The sequence below is a fragment of the Mytilus californianus genome, unplaced genomic scaffold (genome assembly GCF_021869535.1).
Source record: "Mytilus californianus isolate M0D057914Y unplaced genomic scaffold, xbMytCali1.0.p SCAF_2, whole genome shotgun sequence".
Lineage (NCBI taxonomy): Eukaryota > Metazoa > Mollusca > Bivalvia > Mytilida > Mytilidae > Mytilus > Mytilus californianus.
Window position 1 is genome coordinate 103,932,213 of NW_026262668.1, and position 23,699 is coordinate 103,955,911.

Sequence of the window (23,699 nt, forward strand, 5' to 3'; positions counted from 1 at the left end):
TCTTCATGTAAATTGTAAATTTTCTGTTGTTTTTGACATTGCCTGCCAAAATACAGATAAAACCATCGTTCATTGCAATTCAGGAAATTCAGAGCTCTTTCCATGCTTAATCAGAGTTATTTGGTAACATTTTTGGCTTTCTAGTTCCCTTGCTTTTAATGAGACTTTTCATCTCATTGAAAATTAAACCACATCTAATTATTGTTGTGTTTAGATTTTCTTTTCGAGTATTAAACAAGATTATGTGTCCATTTGACACCATGCTCAGCTCGAACTATCACATTTCCATGTTCAGTGACTACACAAAACCTGGTTCCATATGGAAGGCATATATTTCAAAAAGTTCACATCATAATGTGATCACAATTACAATTTCATGGTTAACTACCTTAAACCAGATATGGGACAATCAAACAAAATCACAGCCTGGAAAACATAATCCCTCTACTATCCTAGGTGGGGCATAAATATTCAATTTGTAATATGAAATAGGTATTTTCTGGTAGAATTAAGCATCATTTTTCTTCTTCTGCACTAATGTAAACATTTTATCTTAAAACTTTAAATAAACCTTACCCAATAACTAAACATGACAGGAACTGTTGATAAAACTTGTACACATACTCCTACAAACAACAAAAATGCACTAGATGTCTTATGCGGATTTCTGTTTGGTAACATCCTACTTGATTTTACTCAGATTCAGGAAATTGAATATAGCCTCATTTTGGAATATAACCTGATTTTGTGGAATGACGTATGGTTGATGGTCATGCATTGCTATTAGTCGATTTGTATTTTCCAAGTTCTTAAGGCTTATGGTTCATATTGACCTAAACTGTCACTGCAAAGTTTTTATGTTGCTATGTTGTCATTATCTTTATCTATGATTTGCATCTTGCATGAGAGGATGTAAATCTGGTTATTTCTATCTTGTGTGTGGTCATGAAGGTAATCTATTCTCTTTGTATCAAATTCCATTTTAACATGTTTAATGGCTATATTGTATGACTCAGTATTATTCAAAAGGTCTTTTTAAATGCCTTTGCAATGACAATATTGTTTATTATTTGTTCTTTATTTTATTCCTTTAAGTTTTGTTCACTTTTCTGTTTGTTTGCATTGGTTTTGAAGTGCATTGCTAGATAATGTAAATAACTTTAGAAGTCTGTATTTTGTATGATGCAGTGTACTTATTCATGGGGACCATTTTCTGGCTTTTTATGCTTGTTGTGTAACTGCTTAGTCATTTCTGGTATGATTTGGCACTGAAATAAATGTAAAGGTATATGCCAGGCTCTCAGGACACATAAAAGCCATGCAAATTGCAGCAACTATTGCTGAGGGGCGTCCATTTATCAAAGTGTATGTGTGAAGTATTTATACAAAGTCATATTTGCATCGGGACTTTGACTGCCAGATTCATTGTTGATAGAAAATGAATAAATATCTGTCATTCGAGGATCGGTTTGCTGTAAAACCTGGTTGAACTCATGATCACCACTTTTATTCAAAAGTGTCTGTACCAAGTCAAGACTATGACAAGTCAATCCACAATTTTCTCATGATGATTGCTTGAAGACATTTTCTCAAAACAGGATCCATTTTATAATTGTCTTAACCACAATCAAGTCCTCTTTTCCCTGAATGTGACCTACCGAATTAGACTAATCCCCAAGTTTGTACTTACATGAGAAACACGATGGGTGCCACATGTGGAGCAGGATCTGCTAACCCTTCCATAGCACCTGAGATCATATAAGGATTTTTCAGAATAATAACTGTTAACTTTCTTTTTTTTCTCTATTCATTTTATAAATTTGCTGACATTTAGTGTGGTTTTTTTTACATGTATATCTCTGCACTATTCTTATATTAAAAGATTCATCATGGAAAACACAACTACTTCTTGATACTAACCTGTATCATTCATGTCTCTTATTCTGGCCTCAGCACACCAACAATTCTCCTCAACTTTTCTAAAAAACTGGCCATTCTTCATCATGTTAGCCACTCCTGGACAGTTGTGTTCCATCTGTACCCAACCTCCATAACCATATCGCTGAAAACAAAGTCATGTAAACAGATATCAAATTTCCATTTTAAGTTGACTTAAGAACTACAATAGAGCTTTGTAAAAAATGAGACTTAACCACTACAGATATCAAATAAGCTGTTTGTGGAAATTTTCTTCATTTACAATGTTCAAGGAAGTTATTTAATGCGGTCTTGGAGATTTTTCAAGTTTTGATAAATCTTTTGAACACTAGTAAACAACATTGAACCATGAATATTTGAACTTATTTCTTCACATATAATATGAATACTGGCTTCTATTAATGTTAAATTAGCTAGATATATATATATATATAACATAGTTTTAAGAATTCTATTTCAAAATATAGGTTGCATTATCTTATAATTACATTACATGTATATTTGATAAGAACCTCTACTGTTGACTGGCTGATACCAATAGCTAGGCATTCCAAAATGTGCGCTCATTTTTAGTATGAAGCGCTTCTGCGCCTTAAATTGCAGACTATAAAGTATGGGTTTTGCAAATTGTAAATTTCTCCAGTTCATCAGTTCAATAGTCAGTGCCTTGGTACAGTCATGATTTATAACATACCTTTCTTAAATTTCCTGTTGTTACTGTTGATAAATTTAGATAAGAAACTTAGGTTCCAACTCCCTCAGGCAATGTTGATCTTAGGTAGATTTGGCTATTCTTTTAAGTCCCTTTTTGGTCATATTTTTTTTTAAATTTTTAGCTTCCTAATGAAGGTAAATCAAGAAAAGGTGCTTCTTGTTTTACATTATCATTTCCAGCCTTTTAAAGCTTACTTTAGCGGTATGGGTTTTGCTCATTGGTGAAGGCTGTACAGTGACCTATAGTTGATTATTCCTACATTATTTGGTCTCTGATGGAGAAATATCTCATTATTAATTGGCAATCATACCACTTTTACATGGTATCGGGTTTGTTCGCCCTAATAACATGTTCGCCCTGGGTTCGTTCTCTCATACATGTAGAGTCTGTTCGCCATACTTTTATATAAAAAAAAAATATTATAAATATTGGTATCAAGGGTTTATAAACTTGTTCAGATTTTTATATGGAAAAATATTACAGAAAATATATTTCTTAAAATTCATGAAAAAAAAAACAACATAGAAATATATTTAAAAATTAATGGCTTGTTTTTGCACATTAAGTTATTAAACTGTCTTCATTGTTACATTTGTTTTTATTTAGAATTACTTTTAATAATGACTGTTAATTGTACATAATTAAGAATGCTGATTAGGAATAATTATGATGTTTTTGATCTCACTGATTGTTGTATACAGCTCTTAATGAGTGAAAACAACGATGTATGAATTGTAAGACATGAAAGGGAATTTATCTTCACAGCTTGGATTCTTGACCTCAAGTTTGTTTGATTTAGTAAATCATGGTGTAGAAATGTATAGTTAATAGCTGTGAGATTGTGTCTTTTCTGATTTTTTTTTTTTATAGATTATTTCAATTCAGTGCTCTTTAAAAAATAACAGTGTTAGAGGCGTAGCACTGCTATAATTATTGGTATGGCCGATTCATGTGCACACTGAACTTGCGTCAATTGCCAGGGGTTTGGGGTTATACACTCCAAGAAAATGTTTTAAAAAAACCTGGAAATCTGTGCTTTCTGAGAGCTACCCGACCGTAATTCAGGACAAAAGGTAAAAAAATATGCATTTTCATTATGTTTTTGGAGGTATATTTAATTATCTATGTGTCAAAGCAGCAGTTGATCGTTCAAATTTGTTGGTTTTGCATTTTTTGTTTTATATATATTTACAGCGGTGGATACTGGATTGTTTTCAAGGGGTGTACTTCCTGGAAACAGAAAATATTCTTCCGAGCAGAGCAAGGCAAAAACATTTTGGACAATTTTATGCTAAATAAAAGATTTATTTTCCAACTAAAGGGTATACCATCTAAGATGCACCCCTCAATCTTTATTTATATCGTTAGATTGGAATAAGTAATAAACACAAAAGGAGTAAAATTAAACACAAAAGATACAGATACTAATGAATATGTGTTGAGGTTAAACTAGTTTGTTTAAGATCAGTAGATTAAAAAAAGTTAAACTATATAAAATTTAAAAAAAAACTAAAAAGCCAAACTGGAAAAGCACTCAACCCTTAAATTAGTTTTCTACTAGAAAAACCTATTTCGAACATATCTCGAGCTACCATTGTAAATTATCTAAAACACCAAATTTTTCAAATTACAAAATATTTAGATGTGATATAAGACAACCACCGACGCATCTTTGTAAATTGAAATGGTCAACATTCAGTTTGTGGGAGGCAAACCGAGACTATGCAAGAGCTATAAACTTTGGAAAGAGAAAGGTCTCAGTGAAATTTTCATATTTGTTCTGGCACTATTGCACATATTTAATGAAATCAAAGTTGATGAGAAAGCGGGAAAAGGCATCTAACTACGAGGACATGATTCATGGGTCTACTTACACATAGAGCTGGAGACAAATTACTGTGCGTCTATTCAATCACAGAGAGGTGGGATAAAGGGGATGGGCGATTGGGAAAAGGGGCAAACTCTCAGTGATCTGGTCAATTCCTTTTTGTTAGAAATGAGGTTTATCGTGACCCTGTTGGAATTATATTAAAACACACAATAACTACTGCAATGATAAGAGAAGCTTCATTATTTATTAGGACAATTTCTGTCATCTGTAATCTTCACAGCTACAAAACGTTAGGGTTTTTCACGTTTAGATCATCGAGTATAAAAGTTTGAGATAAATCATTCAAGACTTTATTTGTAGTCCTGACAACTGTATGCTTTAGGAACATCGTTAAGACGGTAATTTGGATCGAAGTAGTTGTTGTACAATGTCACTCTCTCTTATAGCTACACGCCTAGCTAAAGTTTTTCCATGATCAGAATATATTGTTTATGGTTATAATATTGCAATAGTGATGCAAATGACAAATTAAATACATGTTCGAGATGGATCTGGTAACATCTGTTAATGATTGTTTTGAAATTCTTAAAATGTATCAATAAAGATAAATACATACAGATACCTTGATCTGCAGATGGTTTTTTATTCAACACTAGTAAATTCCTGTGACACTTCAGCATGTTCAGTGCAAATCAGAGAAAAATAATTATCTGGTAGCAGCAATACAATATAAATATTCGGCGAAATTTACAAAAAACTTTTAACATACTTTATTAAAATAATTTACATTATACATTGTTTATACAACAAGACAACAGAATAAAATAAAAATCAGGGTGAATGGGTATTAGGGCGAAAGGACCCAGGGCGAACAGGTGTTAGGGGGATCAGGTACTAGGGTAAACGTTTATCAGGGCGAAAGGACACCGAGTCCTTCCACGTCTTCTTATCTTTATATTCTAAATTACCCTTCGTGCTGAAGCATCTAAATCCAAACATCAATCAGCCAATCCATCTTTTCCTTATTTATTATTATACACAACATTTTAATTAAATCATTAAAATCCTTGTATGATATATTATTCTAAAAAAATCCATCAGCAGATGTAGTGTCAGATTCTTAACTGCTGCTCATAAGATCCTTTAAGTATTAATGATTAAGTATGAACATGATGAATATGATGAACAACACATGCACCGTTTTTCTAAATGACCTTTTTGAAGGACATTTTTGGTATTCTACTAGATCTAATTTGCAAAATTATTTAACATTTTATGAATCTCAACCTTTTCTAAATCAGGCCAGCTTTTTGGTAAAATGTGTGTATGGAGATCGATCTTCATATTTAGCCAGGTCAGATGGTGAAGGTGAAGGCTGCTATAATAAACCAATCAAAGCAATCAATTTTGGAGGCAGGGTCGAATAAGTCGTATCCTTTCCGAACTATTTTCTTTTTTTACTGTACGTCAAACTTCCTGTTAAAGTGAAAGTAGACCACGACTAGCAGACCATCTACACTTGATTATTGTATAGCAAATTTGCTGCCTTGCTTGTTGGTTAAACTTTCTTAATTATGGAAACTAACATAGAGCATGCGACCAATGATCAATCTGAATCTAAAACTGGATCTGACAAAACTCACTTGAGTGTAGTCGAAAGATACTACAAACCAAAATATATTCTAGGTAATCTACATATGGCGTATTTATCTGGAAGCAAGTTAACTCGTACCATTGTAAACTCGTACCACGTAAACTCGTACCAAAAAAGTTAACTCGTACCAACGTAAACTCGTACCACTGGGAAGTCGTACCAATCAGAACTCGTACCACTGCAAACTCGTACCATTAAAAATATATTAAAAAATACGAATGTTTTATGATTTTGTTTTGGTATCACCAGCCCAGTAGTCAGCACTTCTGTGCTGACATGAATTATCATTGATATGGTCATATTTATAAATTAACTGTTTACAAAACTTTTGCAATTTTGAAATACTAAGGCTTTTCTAGCTCAGGAATAGAATCACCTTAGCTGTATTTGGCAAAACTTTTAGGAATTTTGGTCCTCAATGCTCTTCAACTTCGTGCTTTATTTGGCTTTTTTAACTTGTTTGGATTCAAGCGTCACTGATGAGTCTTTTGTAGACGAAACGCGCGTCTGGCGTAAATACAAAATTTAATCCTGGTATCTATGATGAGTTTATTTAAAACACAATAAATAAATTCTTTCGTTAAATAAAAATTCCTTTTAGAAACAAAAGAAAAATACACAAATCTATTCAATGATACTGATTTGGAATGATTAAAAATTAAATCAAATAGTTGTCAGTAAAAGTTTAAAAAAGAGTCTACTCAAGTGAGACAACAAAGCCAATCTGCCACGGTTTTCTCTATCCAATTAGACAAGGAAAATTAGCTACAAATTGGTCATTGTAATTTCAAATTATATACACTTTACAGATTTACGAGGTATTGAGGGAAATTAAAGTATATATTCATCATTAAACACCATTTGAATGCATTTAAATAAGTTGGTACGAGTTTACAATGGTATGAATTTACCGTGGTACGAGTTAGCAGTGGTACGAGTTTGCATTGGTACGAGTTTTTTTTTAGTGGTACGAGTTGACATTGGTACGAGTTTACAATGGTACGAGATAACTATAATTCATTTATCTTTAAGTTGATACGGTATTCCCAGGTTTGCATTTTCTATTTTGATTTTCTTAATAGAGAATTCCTGCTTACAAGGAAGCTATTGAACAATGGGTTCTCAAAAAAATGATAATATTAATGGTAAAGACTAAAGTTGTAGTCCTATAAAGTATAAGTGTACAACGATTTCCCGAGAACTCCGAAAAACTCAATATGAACCAGAGAAGATATTACCAGAAAACTGTATTTAATATGGTGTATAAATACTGCTTTTATTGATTTTAAAGACTTTAAATGTGAGGTATTTGTCATTTTTACTCAAAGTACATTCATACAATTTAACTTCAGGAATATCATGTGTGTGTCTTGTATGCACAACAATATGGCCGATGTAATCATTTAAAAAGGCAAAGTTATCTACCTTATGAAAAATTACATCTGCCATATTGTTTTTCAAGGAACTTGCATTCAAGACGCACAAATCAAATTCCTGAAGTTAAATTGTACTTTTATTGAGTAAAAATGACAATATATCCAGGGCTCACGCTAGCAGGCGACTGGGGCAAAAAAGTCGCTTTCCTGTCCATCACTTCGCTTTGCCCGTCCGTCAAAAGCGATATCTAGTCACCATGGTGTTCACAGTAGTCGTTTGCAGTTGCTTTCGTCATTGGCAATTTTCACCTTTTTACCAAGTCAATGAAACAGCATATTTTTCATTTAAAAGTGAAGAAATTCAGACATAAACAATTTATTTCTTTAGAAAAGATGTCAAAGTATTGACTTTACAGATTGGTTGTATGTTATTTCAGAAAAACAACTTTTATGAAGTATTTTCTTTCACTTCTGGTACTTGTTACTCGAGATCGTATATATCAAAACATTCTGATTTTCGGCAAAATAAGTTTTTTACTTCGTTAGAAAGTGATAAAAATTGCCTTCAGTTAATGCTCGATCCATTCATTGCATTAAAAGCGTCCTATTCCTTTCCAAATCGCTTGTCAAACATTGTTTATTTTCGTAAATTTTCTTCGTCCGCCATTGAAATATTTGTACGAACCATGGATCAAAGGCAGGATTCATCAGAAGCGGACCAGCTATGACTGAAATCCATATTCTTACTATAATAACTACAGACGCCTGAATTGAACAGCTGACAAAAGAATAATGACCTCAAAAGTGAAAATTAAGCATTCCACATGCATTAACAGACTTTTGGTTAGATCTCCTTGCTAAATGTATATATTTCCATGTAAATGCATGGTTTCAATTTATTGATTAAAGTTGCTTAGCTTTGTTAAATTTTATATCTTTTTAATGAGAAACAATGAATTTCATTAAATAAGATGATAAACAGCATAGTTTTTTTAATTGCATTTTAATTGATATATGATACTTTCTTTTCCTTTTTGATATAAAAAAGTTCTTTGTAGTGCTAGATATTTAGTTGGTAGATTCTGACAAGAGGACTAATATAATTGTGCAACTATAAATGACTATTTAAGACATAAACTGAAACAACTGTTACTTTAATTGCCTCTGGTATGAATTGAACACCTACACAAAAAAAAGGATACATATGGCCCTTTATATTATAGTAAAAACCAAATATAGTTGCCCCGTGAGCGAACAAGCACTTCTCTTTCAAATCTCACCACCTCTCCCTACCAGTTTCAAAAAGAGAAGCCACTTCTCCCTATGATTTTGAAGTAGTGTGAGCCCTGTATATCTAAAAATTGTAGACTTTGTTATCTATAAAAGCAGTATAACTCCATATAGAATAAAATTTTAGGGTGATATATATATATATATTGGTTCTCAGGTTCATATTGAGTTTTTGGAAGTTTTCTAGAAATTGTGGTACCGTTCCTATCCCATATGACTTCACATTCTTATTCAATTTTTAACGTTATTATACTGATATTATATTTTATTTTTTTTTAAAGTGGCACATTGATAATAAAAAAAAAATAGCAAATGATTAGTAATAAGAAAATATAAGAAATAAATTGAAATAGAAAATAATGCCCCAGAGGTCATATTTTATAGGACTAGGGTCCATGTACTCATTTTCATGCTGATGATTAAAATCAGTACAAAAATGCATTGTTTACTGATATGTTACAGTTTGACATTTTACGTTAGCAACGTCATTTTCACCCCTGTAACTGTATCGTATACCCTTAACAATACCACGAAAACACACCTATATATATTTTTCATCCTTCTTTTTATATATATATGACTCACCTTTTTAAAGAGGATGAATATGTTTATAAATATGTAGGACTCTGATCAATGTCTGGTCCTCAAATCGATGTCCAGTATGATGTCATTATAGATTATAGATTCAATGTGCCTCTAATAGAAGTCTTTTTCCATTCTCATATCAAGGTCCAGTTCTTAGCTGAGACCTCACGACTTAAAAAACAAATAGTTGTATCAACACGAACAAAAAGAAATAAAATAAAATGTTTATGATTTCATAATTTCATCACCGATGTAAACAAGTAATGATATCAATTTCAATTGAAATACAAGTACTGATCCTTTGCCATTACAATGCATTGTTGTAACTCTACATGTTATATAATCTGAGTCCTGATATATATATATATGGCAATCATACTTGACTATTTAGAGTTACATACTTGCTGCAGTCAAAATATTATCTACCATAGTAGACATTATTAAATGTTGATTGTGATGGATTCAGAATGTCATCTTAATTCACATTCATGTAACACTTGGGATTGCTTTATGTTTTCTTTTGTGTAGAAAATTTGAATTTAAAAAGTCCATATGTCCAGTGATGATGATAAGCATGTCAGTATAAAAGTATAAAACAATGTATGGTAATAGTATTTTCTATCATGTTGTATGCATACTTCTTATAATTGTTTCAACTGTTTTATAGATTGTCAGGCTAATGAAGATGAAGATCTCTGTATACTCACACATTCAAACAGGTAAATGTTAACAACTTAACAACATAGATCTCTGTATACTCACACCATTCAAACACGTAAATGTTGACAACTTAACAACATAGATCTCTGTATACTCACACATTCAAACACGTAACTGTTAACAACATAGATCTCTGTATACTCACACATTCAAACAGACAACTGTTAACAACATAGATCTCTGTATACTCACACATTCTAACTGGTAACTGTTAACCAACAAAGATCTCTGTATACTCACACATTCTAACTGGTAACTGTTAACCAACAAAGATCTCTGTATACTCACACATTCAAACACGTAACTTTTAACAACATAGATCTCTGTATACTCACACATTCTAACTGGTAACTGTTAACCAACATAGATCTCTGTATACTCACACATTCTAACTGGTAACTGTTAACCAACATAGATCTCTGTATACTCACACATTCTAACTGGTAACTGTTAACCAACAAAGATCTCTGTATACTCACACATTCAAACAGGTAACTGTTAACAACATCTACCACTCATAATTTTTTTTTTTGTTATATAGTATTATGGTCTTGTGAATAAGATAAAGCAGCATACTCTTTGAAAAAAGAAAGTCATTTGCCATATTTGATTGATTCATATGTTGAAATCAGCCTGAATACAAATCTAGAGAGTTGCAAAATGTACTTCTAAATGATCTTGGTTCTAGTAAGATCAGTATATATTAATACCAGTACTCTTCAATTTACATCATTTTGTTTTGTATTTTGTTTACCAAATAAATGTATTTCCTTTGAATACTGTGAATGTATGTGGATAAAATGTTTGTCTGGAGATTGTCAGAATCAATTTGTTTATACATTTTTGTGTATTTGTTATCAGGCTTACCAGTAATGTAAGCTATCTATACAGTGATTTATTCTAATACATATAGCTTATGTTCTTCCTGTTTGTTTGGAATATGATTAATGTAGTGTTTAAATATAACACTTATGTGAAAGGCAGGCATGTACCGGTAAGAAGTAATTGTTGGTCTGAGAATTGTTATCCTCATACACTTTTTAAATAATCTATATTGCCATTAAACTATTGTTGTCAGGACGAATCATCAATTTTAAAACTGTTTTAAATGACACCAACAATTTAATAACATAAAAATTTAGAAATTTAATTCATGCAATTGCCAAAAAATATTGATAATTGTTAACATCATGGGAAGTAGTAATGTATCAAGAACCGATTCTGTTAATATTTTAGATATAGTTTCTTAAACTGTTCTCATGGACGTAGAATAAATCGCAATCAGAGAAAATTTCGTACTAACAATACAAATATTTTGGACCTAACTACTATTTCAAAATACAATGGCAGACATTATCTGTTAACCAAGCTCTATTCTTTACCTGTTAAAAAATTACATCAAAGTTTTGAAGATTGCAACACATATCCATATTGCAGTCCTAAGTATGAAATCATCCAAATTATAATTGCATATTGTTATTCTAAACTGTTTCCCAAAATTGATCGCCCATAAGATCATAAAAAACATTTCATTAAAATCAAATATGTCAATAAAGGTTTTGATTTTGTAAATATTGCCAGTATTCTTAATGATCATTCCGTACACGTAAAAGAACGAATTCCTGGTTATTTTAATAATACTGAGTACCCTCTTATTTGTTATGTTTAATAAAAATCTACCTGAAAATGTGTGTTTAATTATAGCGAGGTGTGTTAAGATGTTAATATCAGTGACAATACACCATGTACACCTACGTCATGAAACTGCAGTTATTCCAAATACATTTATGGCCCCAATTCCCATTTTATAACAGGAGACCTTAACATCGTCCAGGACCGAGAATTGAAATAATTTCTTAGTAAAGGACCTAAATATTGTCCCCAGTCAATTATTAATTGGAATGAGTGTGGTATCATCATCCACAACTCACTCAGTACTTAACTGTATGAAATGGATAAAACAAGAAAAAGCTGACAAAAAATCCTTAGATTCCTTTTTTTTAATTTAGAAATGAACATAGTTGATATTGGTATAAAACATTTTTAAGAACATTTTACTCCTAACAACAACCATAATAGCCATATTTCTTGTATCAAACATAAGCTAAAAGAACTCACCAAGGAATTTGTTTTTGTCCCGGCTGATAAGGCTGCCAATAATATCATTATTGTTCAACGTAATTTTTTATTGAGATTCTGCAAAAGGAAATCACCAATTCACCAACATTCCAACTGACTCAATTTTCGGAAAATGGCATCTGTAACAAACATAAACTTTTAGCTACCTCTTTACAAGCAGAACCAAATAACATGAAAGTTCTAACTATGTACTGGCTACCGAAGCTGCACAAAATACCTTACAAATATAGATTTATTTCGTCTTCAGGCCATTGTCCCACTACTAAACTGCCTATTCTACTTACTAATACAATTGGTACAATCAAAAACCTGGTAATAAATTGTTCAAATAAGGCCTTTGAAAATAGTGGAATTAATTACTTTTGGAGCGTCAAAAATTCATTGGAAGTTCTTGATAAATTGCATTCTCATACAGGTGATTTCGAATCTGTTCAAAGTTTTGATTTTTCTACCCTATATACCACACAGCTTAATAATCTCATTAAAAAAAAATTCACAAACCTAATTAAATGGGTATTTAAACAGTAAGAATGCCAATATATATGTTCAAACTCGTTTAGGTCATTTTTTAATAACAACAAACGAAAGAACTATTTCAATTGGACCTGCTTTGATACAATAACTGCACTTGAATTTTTACTAGATAACATTTTGTTCGCTATGCAGATTTATTATATTGTCAAGTTATTGGAATTCCCATGAGGACTAACTGTGCACCACTTATTGCGGAACTGTTTCTGTATTGTTACGAGTTACAGTTTATGACTAAAATCAGCAAAGAACCATCGAAACAACATCTGATACAAAAATTTAATAACACTTTTAGATATTTAGCTGACATGGCTGATAAATTGGCTCTCAATAATGACGACTTCAGTTTGTACACTAAAGAGATTTATCCTGCTGAACTGACTTTCAGTAAAGCTAATACTAACAATGAACACTGCCCTCTCCTGGATCTTGATATCTATATCTTAAACAGGAAGCTTAATACTAAAATTTATGATAAAAGAGATAAATTTTTATTTCCTATTGTTAGTTATCCATTTTTGTGAAATAGCACATTAAAAATCTGACTCAGCTTGTAAGTCTAATACAAAGCGGGTTAATATTTAAATTATATTAACATGTTCTTGTCTGGAATATGCATTCAATTTGCCACTTAACGTTAAACAGCTATCCAAAAATTAGAATTTATTTCATTTCTGCTAAAAATAATAAGCAGATACTGAAGTGAAATTCTTTTCCATTACACATAGAGATTATGAGAGGGAAAGTACTTGTACTCTTTCAGACCAAAAGAGGTACATATGTCTCTGACATTTGTAATAAGTTATATTTTTTAAATGTGTTCTTCCTTTTTTTTTATAGAAAAGCCTGGTCTTTGATCAGAACACTGAATCTGATGTCAAAGTACAAATTTACCACAAACTGCAAATTAACAATTTTGCAAATAGGATGCTTGACACAAAAATTTAAATTTTTAGTTAATTGACAATTTCTATGGACTTTATTAATCCAGAATACTAGAGATCACATTTGTTTAAATTATCAGTGTTTGTCAGACCTAAAGTGGTGCAAAATTTTCTTTTGAAAAGACTGTTGAAATAATGTGTACCTTGGGAGTTTTACATCAGATGGTGATACAAAAACTGCAAATATAAATCAGGAATATCATATTCTGTCTTGACAAAATGTCATGAATGGAAACAGTGTACATCTTGAATTTGTTGACATTGGGACATCTTTACATAGGACTTAATGGGAAAGTGCACTTCAAAAATTATTTTACATTGAACAATTATTCCAATTTATATGAAACATTTCTATATTAGCACAAGGGTGTATCATTTTAAAAATTACATGTGCATCTGATAACATGGCCTCCTACTGGTGAACTTACATGTTAAATGATAATCAGATTGAATTGATATCCTGAATATTATGTTCATCTGACTTAAGAATTAAAAATCTGTGAAAAGAGCTGCAGGTTCTTAAGTTGCCTTCTTACATCCAGGTACACTTAAGGTAATTCTGGGGTATACCGCCATCTTGAATTGTACAATCTCAGTAAATAATCGGTCTAGTTCTTTGTTCAAATCTGCAAATTTGGAGACAGATTTGCAATTTATAGGTTACACTGTTTATCTAAATAAAGAAAACTTAGTTATTCATTGCATTATCGAAAATGTTTTAACAAATACCAAATATTTGTGCTTTTAGAATTAATTTTTCAAATAAGCCATTTAAGGGGAGATAACTCTTTTAGTACAAAATTTATACTGGACATATAGGGAAATTTTCATTTTTTACTTGTAGCAAGAAAACAAGTTCGGTTACACCATTTTTTCTTTTTATTTTCTTAAAATATATTATAAAACCTATCTTCCAATATTTTATTTCAAAATTCTGTCTCATAGATTTCTTCTTATGCACAAAAATGTGTTTTTTCATGAACAATCTAAGCAAATTTTGGCAATTTTGAACGACTCGTACCTTGAAAAATAGCGCGGTGACCCATACTTTTTATCATTTTTTTGAAAAAAGCATAGTAAAATCTTCATTTTGGCAAAGTATTAGAAAATTCTGTCATTTTTTTTCTATACCCCTGAACTACCTTAATTATTTCAAAGTATATTTCAGTCTTTTCTTGACCATTTTTTGTTTAATTGAATATAGGGTTGTGTTTTTTTATTGAAAAGCATGAATTGGGATGAATCACAACATGTTTTTGAATAACATTTCCTTTTGTACTTCAGAATTTGCATTATTACACTGGCACCTTCTCATCCAGTTGTTAGAGATAAGAAAACAATAAAACAGATCAGTTTTAAAGTTGGAGGTGTTGATAGACTTAACAACAAAGTTTCTGGAAAGGGGAAAAGGGTAAGTTCATTATGCTAACGATAATAAAACTATCAATTTTCTGACAGTGAATTACTCTACAATGTTGGCCACAGCTTTTTTAACTGACTGAAAATTATATATGATATGACAAAGTTTAGATTGAGTTAGTTGATTTGATCCTTTAAGAGCAAATATTACAGGAAATTCACATAAATTTTTGTAACATTTTGATATATATATATATATATATATATATATATGAAAAATGGGAGAGAATGTTTATCACATAAATGAAATTAGCATAATTTTTTATGTAAGTAATGTTTATTTAAATCATGGTTTTGAAGAAAAACATATTGATTTAGTAGAACTTTCTTCTTCTATTTCTTCTTTTGCATCAACTTATGATATAAAGTATTATCATACGACATTGTCTCTTGTATTATCATGACCTTCATGTGACCTTGACATTTAACCTCATTGTCAATTAATCGATTTTTGGGGATATTTTCTTGTCCCAGTCATAACTTTTTATCTTTTGTTATAGACTTTTGATATTTAGCACATAGATGTATCATCTCAAGACTATGTGTCACATTCCATTGAAGATGACCCCTTAATATGACCTTTGACTTTTAAGTTCAAATATTTGGTTTTTTAGGAGATTTTCATGTCCATCCCCAAACCATGTATATATGTTCTTGTTTGCCATGTTATATCCTTCCTAGTTCATCATATGTTTTGTCTGAGATGACATGCTCACTCCTTTTACATTAACATTGATATGTACTATTATAGCAATTATGTTTTCCATATATATATTTACTTTGTTCAATAAAATACATGCGTAACCTTTGTCTTATTGCAAAATGAATTACAGATTGATTAAATGTATGTCAAGAAATCAGATATGTTTTGGTCTTAAATGAATAAAAGGACATCAGTTTTGACCAAGAACACATCTTTCATTTTTAACCTTACTGCTTTTTAGGGAGCACAAGAATTAAATGCTGGATCACCAATATGCAAGATTGCATGTGTTGATGGAGAAGAATTTACTGTTTATTCAGGAATAAAAGGACAGCTAATCGAGGTTAATGAATGTCTGATACAAAACCCAGAATTAATCCTGAAAAAAGTAAGTTTTTTTAACAATAGTTCTTTGTGACTATACATTGTATAATCACAAAGATGTATTTGTAACAAACTTACAAGTAAACAGTCTATAAATTGGGACAGTACTTTGTCCTACAGATGTACAAATTAAATATAATAGATCCCCACCCCCCATCTTTATTAAAGAAATGATAAATAAATAAAAAATAGCAAAATAGCAAATCTGTAAAGGTTTTAAGTAATTTGTGGTAACGAAATCCCTGGCTTAATAATTTACCAGTAATACATAGATTACGTTTGTTAAAGTCACAACAGACACGGGCATAGCAAACGAGCTGTGAAATATAAACACCGTAAGATGGTGCCAAAGGAACATCACCATCCAAAAAGGGAAAATTGACAATAGGGAACGAAAAATCGTCCCTTTTGTCGTAAATTTTAGTGTGGAGTTTCCCGTGTAAAACCGAAATATCTAAATCTAGGAAAGGACAGTTGTTACCGTTTAAATTTGATTTATTTAAAGTAAGTTCCTTTGGGTAAATTTCGGCAGTATATTGAGAAAATTCTTGATTATTTAACGAAAAAATATCATCAAGATAACGGTAAGTGTTGTTGAATTTATCAATTAAATGCAATTTACGGGTCTTTACTGAGTTTGGTCATAAACTGTGATTCATAACAGTACAAAAACCAAGTCTGCTATTAAAGGGGCGCAATTAGTGCCCATAGGAATACCTACAACCTGTCGATAAACTTTGCTGCCGAACGTAATAAATATTATCAAGGAGAAAATTAACAGTTTCAATCAACTCATCACACCTCCAGTAAGTATATCTAGCATACTTACCTTTCTCATTAGAGAAGAAGGCTTTAAATGAGTTGCAGCAAATATATTTGCATTCAGATTTACCAAAGGACCATTTAATTATATAGTCAAATTTTTGTTTGATAAGATTGTGTGGAAGTGTAGTGTAAAGAGTAGAAAAGTCAAAACTGTCAACAGAATCAAAAGGAACATCAAAAGCACGTAATTTATATAAAACATCCAAAGAATATTTTACACTCCAAAAATAGTTAATTCCACTATTTTCATATATTTTATTACAATAGTTTATGATAAGCTCTTTGATAGTAGTTAAGGAACTTGCTAAAAGCACTGAAAGATTAGTTGTAGAACACTTACTAGAGGCCGAGATGGAACGATATTTTACTGGTTTTTTGTGTAGTTTAGGTAACCAATACATAGTAGGAACCTTCAAATGTTCAGAAGAAGCTTTAAGCTGTGATGTGGTTATGATATGTTTGTTAATTATATGACTCTCTGTGGGGCGCATGGACTTGAATGTAGATGAATTTAAAATTTGATTCTTAAGAATATCCGTGTAGTATTTAAGGCATACCACCACCACATTGTTGGCTGCTTTGTAGGTTTGTTTAAGATTAACCAGTGATATTTGTTAGGCAGCTGTATTAGTGTTTGTATGTCTCATTTCCATGGAAATTATATGGCCACACCCCCTAACCATGGTTCATTGACTTTGAGACTTTTGCATAGTTTACATGTTAAAGTTTGTGTTTACGTCAGTTTAAAGGGAATCACTTATAAAAGTTGATGGTATTTGGTATGCAATTTTATAAGCATTGGCATTCCTCATTTCCATGGAGATGTTTTGGTTCTGCACCTTATGCATGGTTCAATGACTTTGAATGTTTAACATAGTTCCCTTGTCCTTGGGCATTTTATTATTGAAAATTGACCTGTTTATTACTACTGGGCAATTGCATCCAAAACTGGTCACATGTACATTTCTGATATTAAAATAAAGCAATGTGGTATGATTGCTAATGAGCAAGCTATTCACAAGAGTTTAAATGACAAAAATATACTGTGGATTCATTATCATTTGTGGGCTTTCAATTTTCTTGGATTTATTGGGTATACATAAACCCATGAATCAAAATATTCAACGAAAACATATTTTCTAAAGGCTTGTATACAGACTTTGGCAAATCCCCTGAAAATTAAATTTTCCTGAATCCCAACAAATTGGTATCCAAGAAAATAAGTGAATCCACAGAAGACAATTATAGGTCATCATATGGCCTTCAACAATGAGAAAAACCCATACCACATAGTCAGCTGTAAAGGCCCCAACATGAAAAATGTGAGATTATTCAAATGAGAAAAAAAATGGCCTAATTTATAACAATACAATTTACGAAAAACAAATGTGACAGACATGAACCAAGGACAACAACTAAATTACAGGCTCTTTATATATTATATCAGATGATACCTCCATGCTATAAACTTAGCATATACCACCATGCCAATGAAGTGGAGGTAAACAGGGCTTTCAAAAGTAGCTGGTTCCCTGAATTCTGATGCTTATAGAATTTTAATTCTACTTTTAAAAGTGACAAAATTTAAAATTTGAGTCTAAAAATTAAAAAAAATGCAGTTCAAGCTAAGTTGCAAGACTGCATTAGTGCCTATCCAGGAAATTTTTAGTCATTTCAAAATCAAAATTTTGTTCACCAGTATCATCAGATCTGATTAATCTGTATCAAAATCTTAAAATAGTAAGAATAAAGCTTGAAACTTTACCTACAGAGGGTGTACAAATCAAGTTACCATATTTAGATGTAAAAATTAATGTTTCTTACAGTGATGAAACTATATCAACCAAATTATACCATCACAGACATATATATTATTTGAACCTGATTGGCATTAATTAAATAAAATACAGAAATCAGGAAAATGAAAGTACATATCTAAATTATGCCACTGAATTATAAAGTTCTAAAGTTTTGCTATTCATAAGACACTAGTACCTCAAAAATTTTAATGTACCTTATATAGTTCATTTGCATTTTAACTCAAAATAAAACAGAGTTTGAGGGACAACCTGTGAAACACAAAATATGTTTTAAAAGTAATACATGTAACTGAGTGTTAAAGATAAAATATAAATTTTCACCTTTTAAAACTCCAATGAAGTTTATAGGGGAAACAAATTGTTTCTGGCAATTTGCACTAGCAATTTTCTAGTTATATATATTCAGCTTATCTAAGCTTCTTAATTCCTTGAAAAAAAATGGTTTTAGATAGGCATTGAAAAAATATTTTATTTCTATTGAAAAATGAAAATCCTACTTGTTATTAAAAAACAGTTTGTTTTTCATGAAAGTTGAAAAAATTGTTTGTCTTTTGAAAAAAATACTTGCCCCTCACAACAGATAATTGTTTGATACATTATTATATAGGTTGATGTCAGTCTTAATTATAATTCTTAACGAACTTTACAAACTAGCAAGCAAGCTGACTAGACATTTAGACATATGTTCCTTATGTCGTAACTACAATACCCTTCCCTTTTCACGAATGTGACCTACCGAATTAGACTATTGACAGGATTTGTAATAACATAAGCAACACGACGGGTGTCACATGTGGAGCAGGATTTGCTTACCCTTCGGGAGCACCTGAGATCACACCCAGTTTTTTGTGGGGTTCGTGTTGCTTAGTCTCTAGTTTTCTATGTTGTGTCATCTGTACTATTATTTGTCTGTTTGTCTTTTTATTTTTGGCCATGGCGTTGTCAGTTTGTTTTCGATCTAAGAGTTTGACTGTCCCTCTGGTATCTTTCGTCCCTCCTTTAAAACATTTAACTGCTATGGGTAACAACTACTATTCAATATATAAAAAAAAACAAATTCTTACCTAATAATTGAGAAAAAAGAAAATGTTATTAAAAAAATACCATTTTTTATGTGTGGAAAATACTTGGAAATGTTCTGAATCAATTTCAGAAAATGAGGGTCTAGGTGGCCCCAAGCCTTATTTCTTTTTCTTGCTCTGCTTATCTCTGATGTTGCCACCTACTTTGTATCATGTACCAAAACCTAAATCTGATTTTATTTTTGCAAGAACATTTAAATATTCTGGTCTTATTACCGGGAATAATTTGCCAAATAATATTAAAGAAATAAATAATTTAGATACATTTAAGATCAAATGTTCAAACTATTCTTTAACTGTACAGAATGAAGATACCTGTATCTAATGTATTTTTTATAAGGTCTTTCCACTTTTCCGTGGATAGACCTATTGGTTTTGTTCTGATTATTTTTTTTTTCTTCCGCCAAATTTTTTTCTTACGCTGTATTTTTGTATAAGATGTCGCTTAGATTTTTTGTATATGATATATCATACAGTCTATACGCTTTTGAAACTGACCCTATTTAACCGAAAACTTTTCTTTGTAATGTTATCGCACCAAACACTGTTTTTCTTGTTATGAGATCTCCTTCGCAACCGTAAAAGAAAGAGACAAATTTGTTTTTCCAAATTACTCATTATATCCTCAGAATGTTACGTTTTATTTTGACCGAAGTCTTGCGAAGACTCCATATGAGAGTTATTTCCCCTTATGTTATTGAAATAAGTGATATGTATTTGTAACTTGTAAACCATAAGTGATAGAGACCAGGGTGTTTTGATTTGAGGTCCTTGGTCCACTAAAAGAAAAATTAGGTCAAGGTGAAAGGTCAAGGGCATGTTTTAAATTTTGATTTTAGCTTGTTATTACTTATTATCAGAAACCATATTAGATGTTGACAATATATTTTTACTAAATTGTTATATGCGACATGTCGTTACACATAAATTTTGGTTGAATGGGTACATTGACATAAAATTGGAGTTTTCTCCCCTTTCATATTTAAAGCTAGCTGTATGGTGATATAACTCATTAACCATATATAGTACAGACCTAGGGTCTTTTGATTTGAGGTCCTTAATTTATGACCTTGAAATTTAGGTCAAGGTCATAGGTAAATTTGACGTTTTAGATTTTGACCTTTGCTTTAACTTTATATTTGTAAATGATAGAGCCATGGGACTTCTTGCATTAGGTTGCAAGCCATATGACCTTGAAAAAGCCAACCAGAATTGACCTTGTGTGAACAGGAAGTATCTATTTTTTGTATGTACTTATTTGATGTAAAAGTATATAGAACCATATATTTTTAGGCAGTTAAGCTGCCTTATGCGAGCACCCTAGATTTGTGTTCTACCCAATAAATGCTGAAATACGTGCCATTGTTATTATCTAGCTGGCTATTATGTTATTTATAACTAATTGGACATTTTTTTAATACTTTTATTTCTGGAATACAAAAAATATGACCAGAAAAACCTTAAATGATCGTCGAACTACCCAAAACTTTTGAAGTTGCACATAGGAAGTAGTGCTCAATAGAAATCCGTACGTAGTTTATTATCCCCTGTGCTTTTGGCTACGATGTCAAAGAACAATTGTATGAAATATTTCATCGCCGAAAATCGGTAATTACAAGTCGTTTATATTTCCCAAATGGCAAAATGCGCAGGAATATTGTTCATGTACAACAAATCTCTATGATAGAGGAAATAAAGTTATATAAGTGGGTGGTAATTTCTAACTTATCTTGCCAAATAAGGTTGTTGTTATTTTATGAATGAAACGAGGTCATGAAGATGCGGAAATCGACGTTGATGGGATGTTTTAAGTAATGTGGACAACTCGTCCCCGAGACAAGTCGGACCGAATCCACTCAAACCGTCTAAGAAGACAACTTTGACCGTTTGTCAGATTTACTTAGGGCTTCATAAAATATTAGACTAACATGTCTAGCGGAGCCATTAATCTTTTGTTTGTGCATTGGGGTCTATTTAGGGGTATTTGGAGGGGCCTGAAGAAGGGAGGGGTTTACTATAGAACCCTATGGGATTTTTATATTTTTAAATTTTCAAATGACTCAGTAGGTGATAGACACATGCAGTCTTCAGTAATGAGAACAGGAAAATACAAAAAATCAACCAAAATATAGGGTGAGTCCCTGGGGGTCATCCCAACCCCCTTCAATTTGAAGATGTACTTTTATCTTGTAAACCGTCGCGTTCCCCACCCCTAAACAATATATATACTTGAATGGGACAATAAAAGAAATCAAATGAAAATAATTTGGGGGAGTCCCCAGTATCGTTCCATCCCCTCCTGTTTGAGAACTTGGAAATAGTCAAGATCCCCACCCCTAAACCATATATATTCATGTATGGGACAATAAAACAAATCAAAAATGAAATATAGAGTGAGTCCCCGGGGTCACCCCACCCCCTCCTGTTTGAGAACTTGTAAACGGTCGAGATCCCCACCCCTAAACCATATATATTCATGTATGGGACAATATAACAAATCAAATGAAATATATGGGGAGTCCCTGGGGTCACCCCCCCCCCCCCCCCCTTCCTGTTTGATAACTTGGAAATGGTCGAGATCCCCACCCCTTAACCATATATATTCATGTATGGGACAATAAAACAAATCAAATGAAATATAGGGGGAGTCCATGGGGTCACCCCACCCCCTCCTGTTTGAGAACTTGTAAACAGTCGAGATCCTCACCCCTAAACCATATGTATTCATGTATGGGACAATATAACAAATCAAATGAAATATAGGGGAGTCCCTGGGGTCACCCCACCCCTCCTGTTTGAGAACTTGTAAACGGTCGAGATACCCACACCTAATATATATATACTTGAATGGGACAATCAAAGAAATCAAATGAAAATAATTTGGGGGAGTCCCCAGTATCGTCCCACCCCCTCCTGTTTGAGAACTTGGAAATGGTCAAGATCCCCACCCTAAACCATATATATTCATGTATGGGACAATAAAACAAATCAAATGAAATACAGGGTGATCCCTGGGGACACCCCCGCCCCTCCTGTTTGAGAACTTGTAAACGGTCAAGATCCCCACCCCTAAACCATATATATTCATGTATGGGTCAATATAACAAATCAAATGAAATATATGGGGAGTTCCTCGGGTCACCCCCCCCCCCCCCCCTTCCTGTTTGATAACTTGGAAATGGTCGAGATCCCCACCCCTTAACCATATATATTCATGTATGGGACAATAAAACAAATCAAATGAAATATAGGGGGAGTCCATGGGGTCACCCCACCCCCTCCTGTTTGAGAACTTGTAAACAGTCGAGATCCCCACCCCTAAACCATATGTATTCATGTATGGGACAATATAACAAATCAAATGAAATATAGGGGAGTCCCTGGGGTCACCCCACCCCCTCCTGTTTGAGAACTTGTAAACGGTCGAGATACCCACACCTAATATATATATACTTGAATGGGACAATCAAAGAAATCAAATGAAAATAATTTGGGGGAGTCCCCAGTATCGTCCCACCCCCTCCTGTTTGAGAACTTGGAAATGGTCAAGATCCCCACCCTTAACCATATATATTCATGTATGGGACAATAAAACAAATCAAAAATGAAATATAGAGTGAGTCCCTGTGGTCACCCCACCCCCTCCTGTTTGAGAACTTGGAAATGGTTGAGATCCCCACCCCTAAACCATATACATTCATGTATGGGACAATAAAACAAATCAAATGAAATATAGGGGGAGT

The 23,699-nt window shown here is 32.2% G+C and overlaps 2 protein-coding genes across 5 annotated transcripts in view; one reads left to right on the forward strand and one right to left on the reverse strand.

The window, feature by feature from the left end:
* LOC127730659 (2-amino-3-carboxymuconate-6-semialdehyde decarboxylase-like) overlaps nt 1–5,914 on the reverse strand; it is a 49,143-nt gene extending 43,229 nt beyond the window's left edge. Inside the window, exons 1-3 of one of the 2 annotated variants that reach the window (XM_052239171.1) lie at nt 5,772–5,914; nt 1,921–2,062; nt 577–626 (exon numbers count right to left, since the gene is read on the reverse strand). In XM_052239171.1, coding sequence (XP_052095131.1) covers nt 577–626; nt 1,921–2,062; nt 5,772–5,828 — 249 coding nt within the window. In that variant the 5' untranslated portion in view covers nt 5,829–5,914. Of the gene's footprint in view, nt 1–576; nt 627–1,920; nt 2,063–5,452; nt 5,630–5,771 lie in introns of those variants that run through there. The other variant, XM_052239172.1, reaches the window with a different exon arrangement.
* A 29-nt stretch (nt 5,915–5,943) lies between these two features.
* Nucleotides 5,944–23,699, forward strand: part of LOC127730665 (protein Abitram-like) — a 35,596-nt gene continuing 17,840 nt past the window's right edge. Inside the window, exons 1-4 of one of the 3 annotated variants that reach the window (XM_052239179.1) lie at nt 5,944–6,170; nt 10,057–10,108; nt 15,008–15,134; nt 16,087–16,233. In XM_052239179.1, coding sequence (XP_052095139.1) covers nt 6,059–6,170; nt 10,057–10,108; nt 15,008–15,134; nt 16,087–16,233 — 438 coding nt within the window. In that variant the 5' untranslated portion in view covers nt 5,944–6,058. The remainder of the gene's footprint in view (nt 6,171–10,056; nt 10,109–15,007; nt 15,135–16,086; nt 16,234–23,699) is intronic. The other 2 variants (XM_052239180.1, XM_052239181.1) reach the window with 2 other exon arrangements.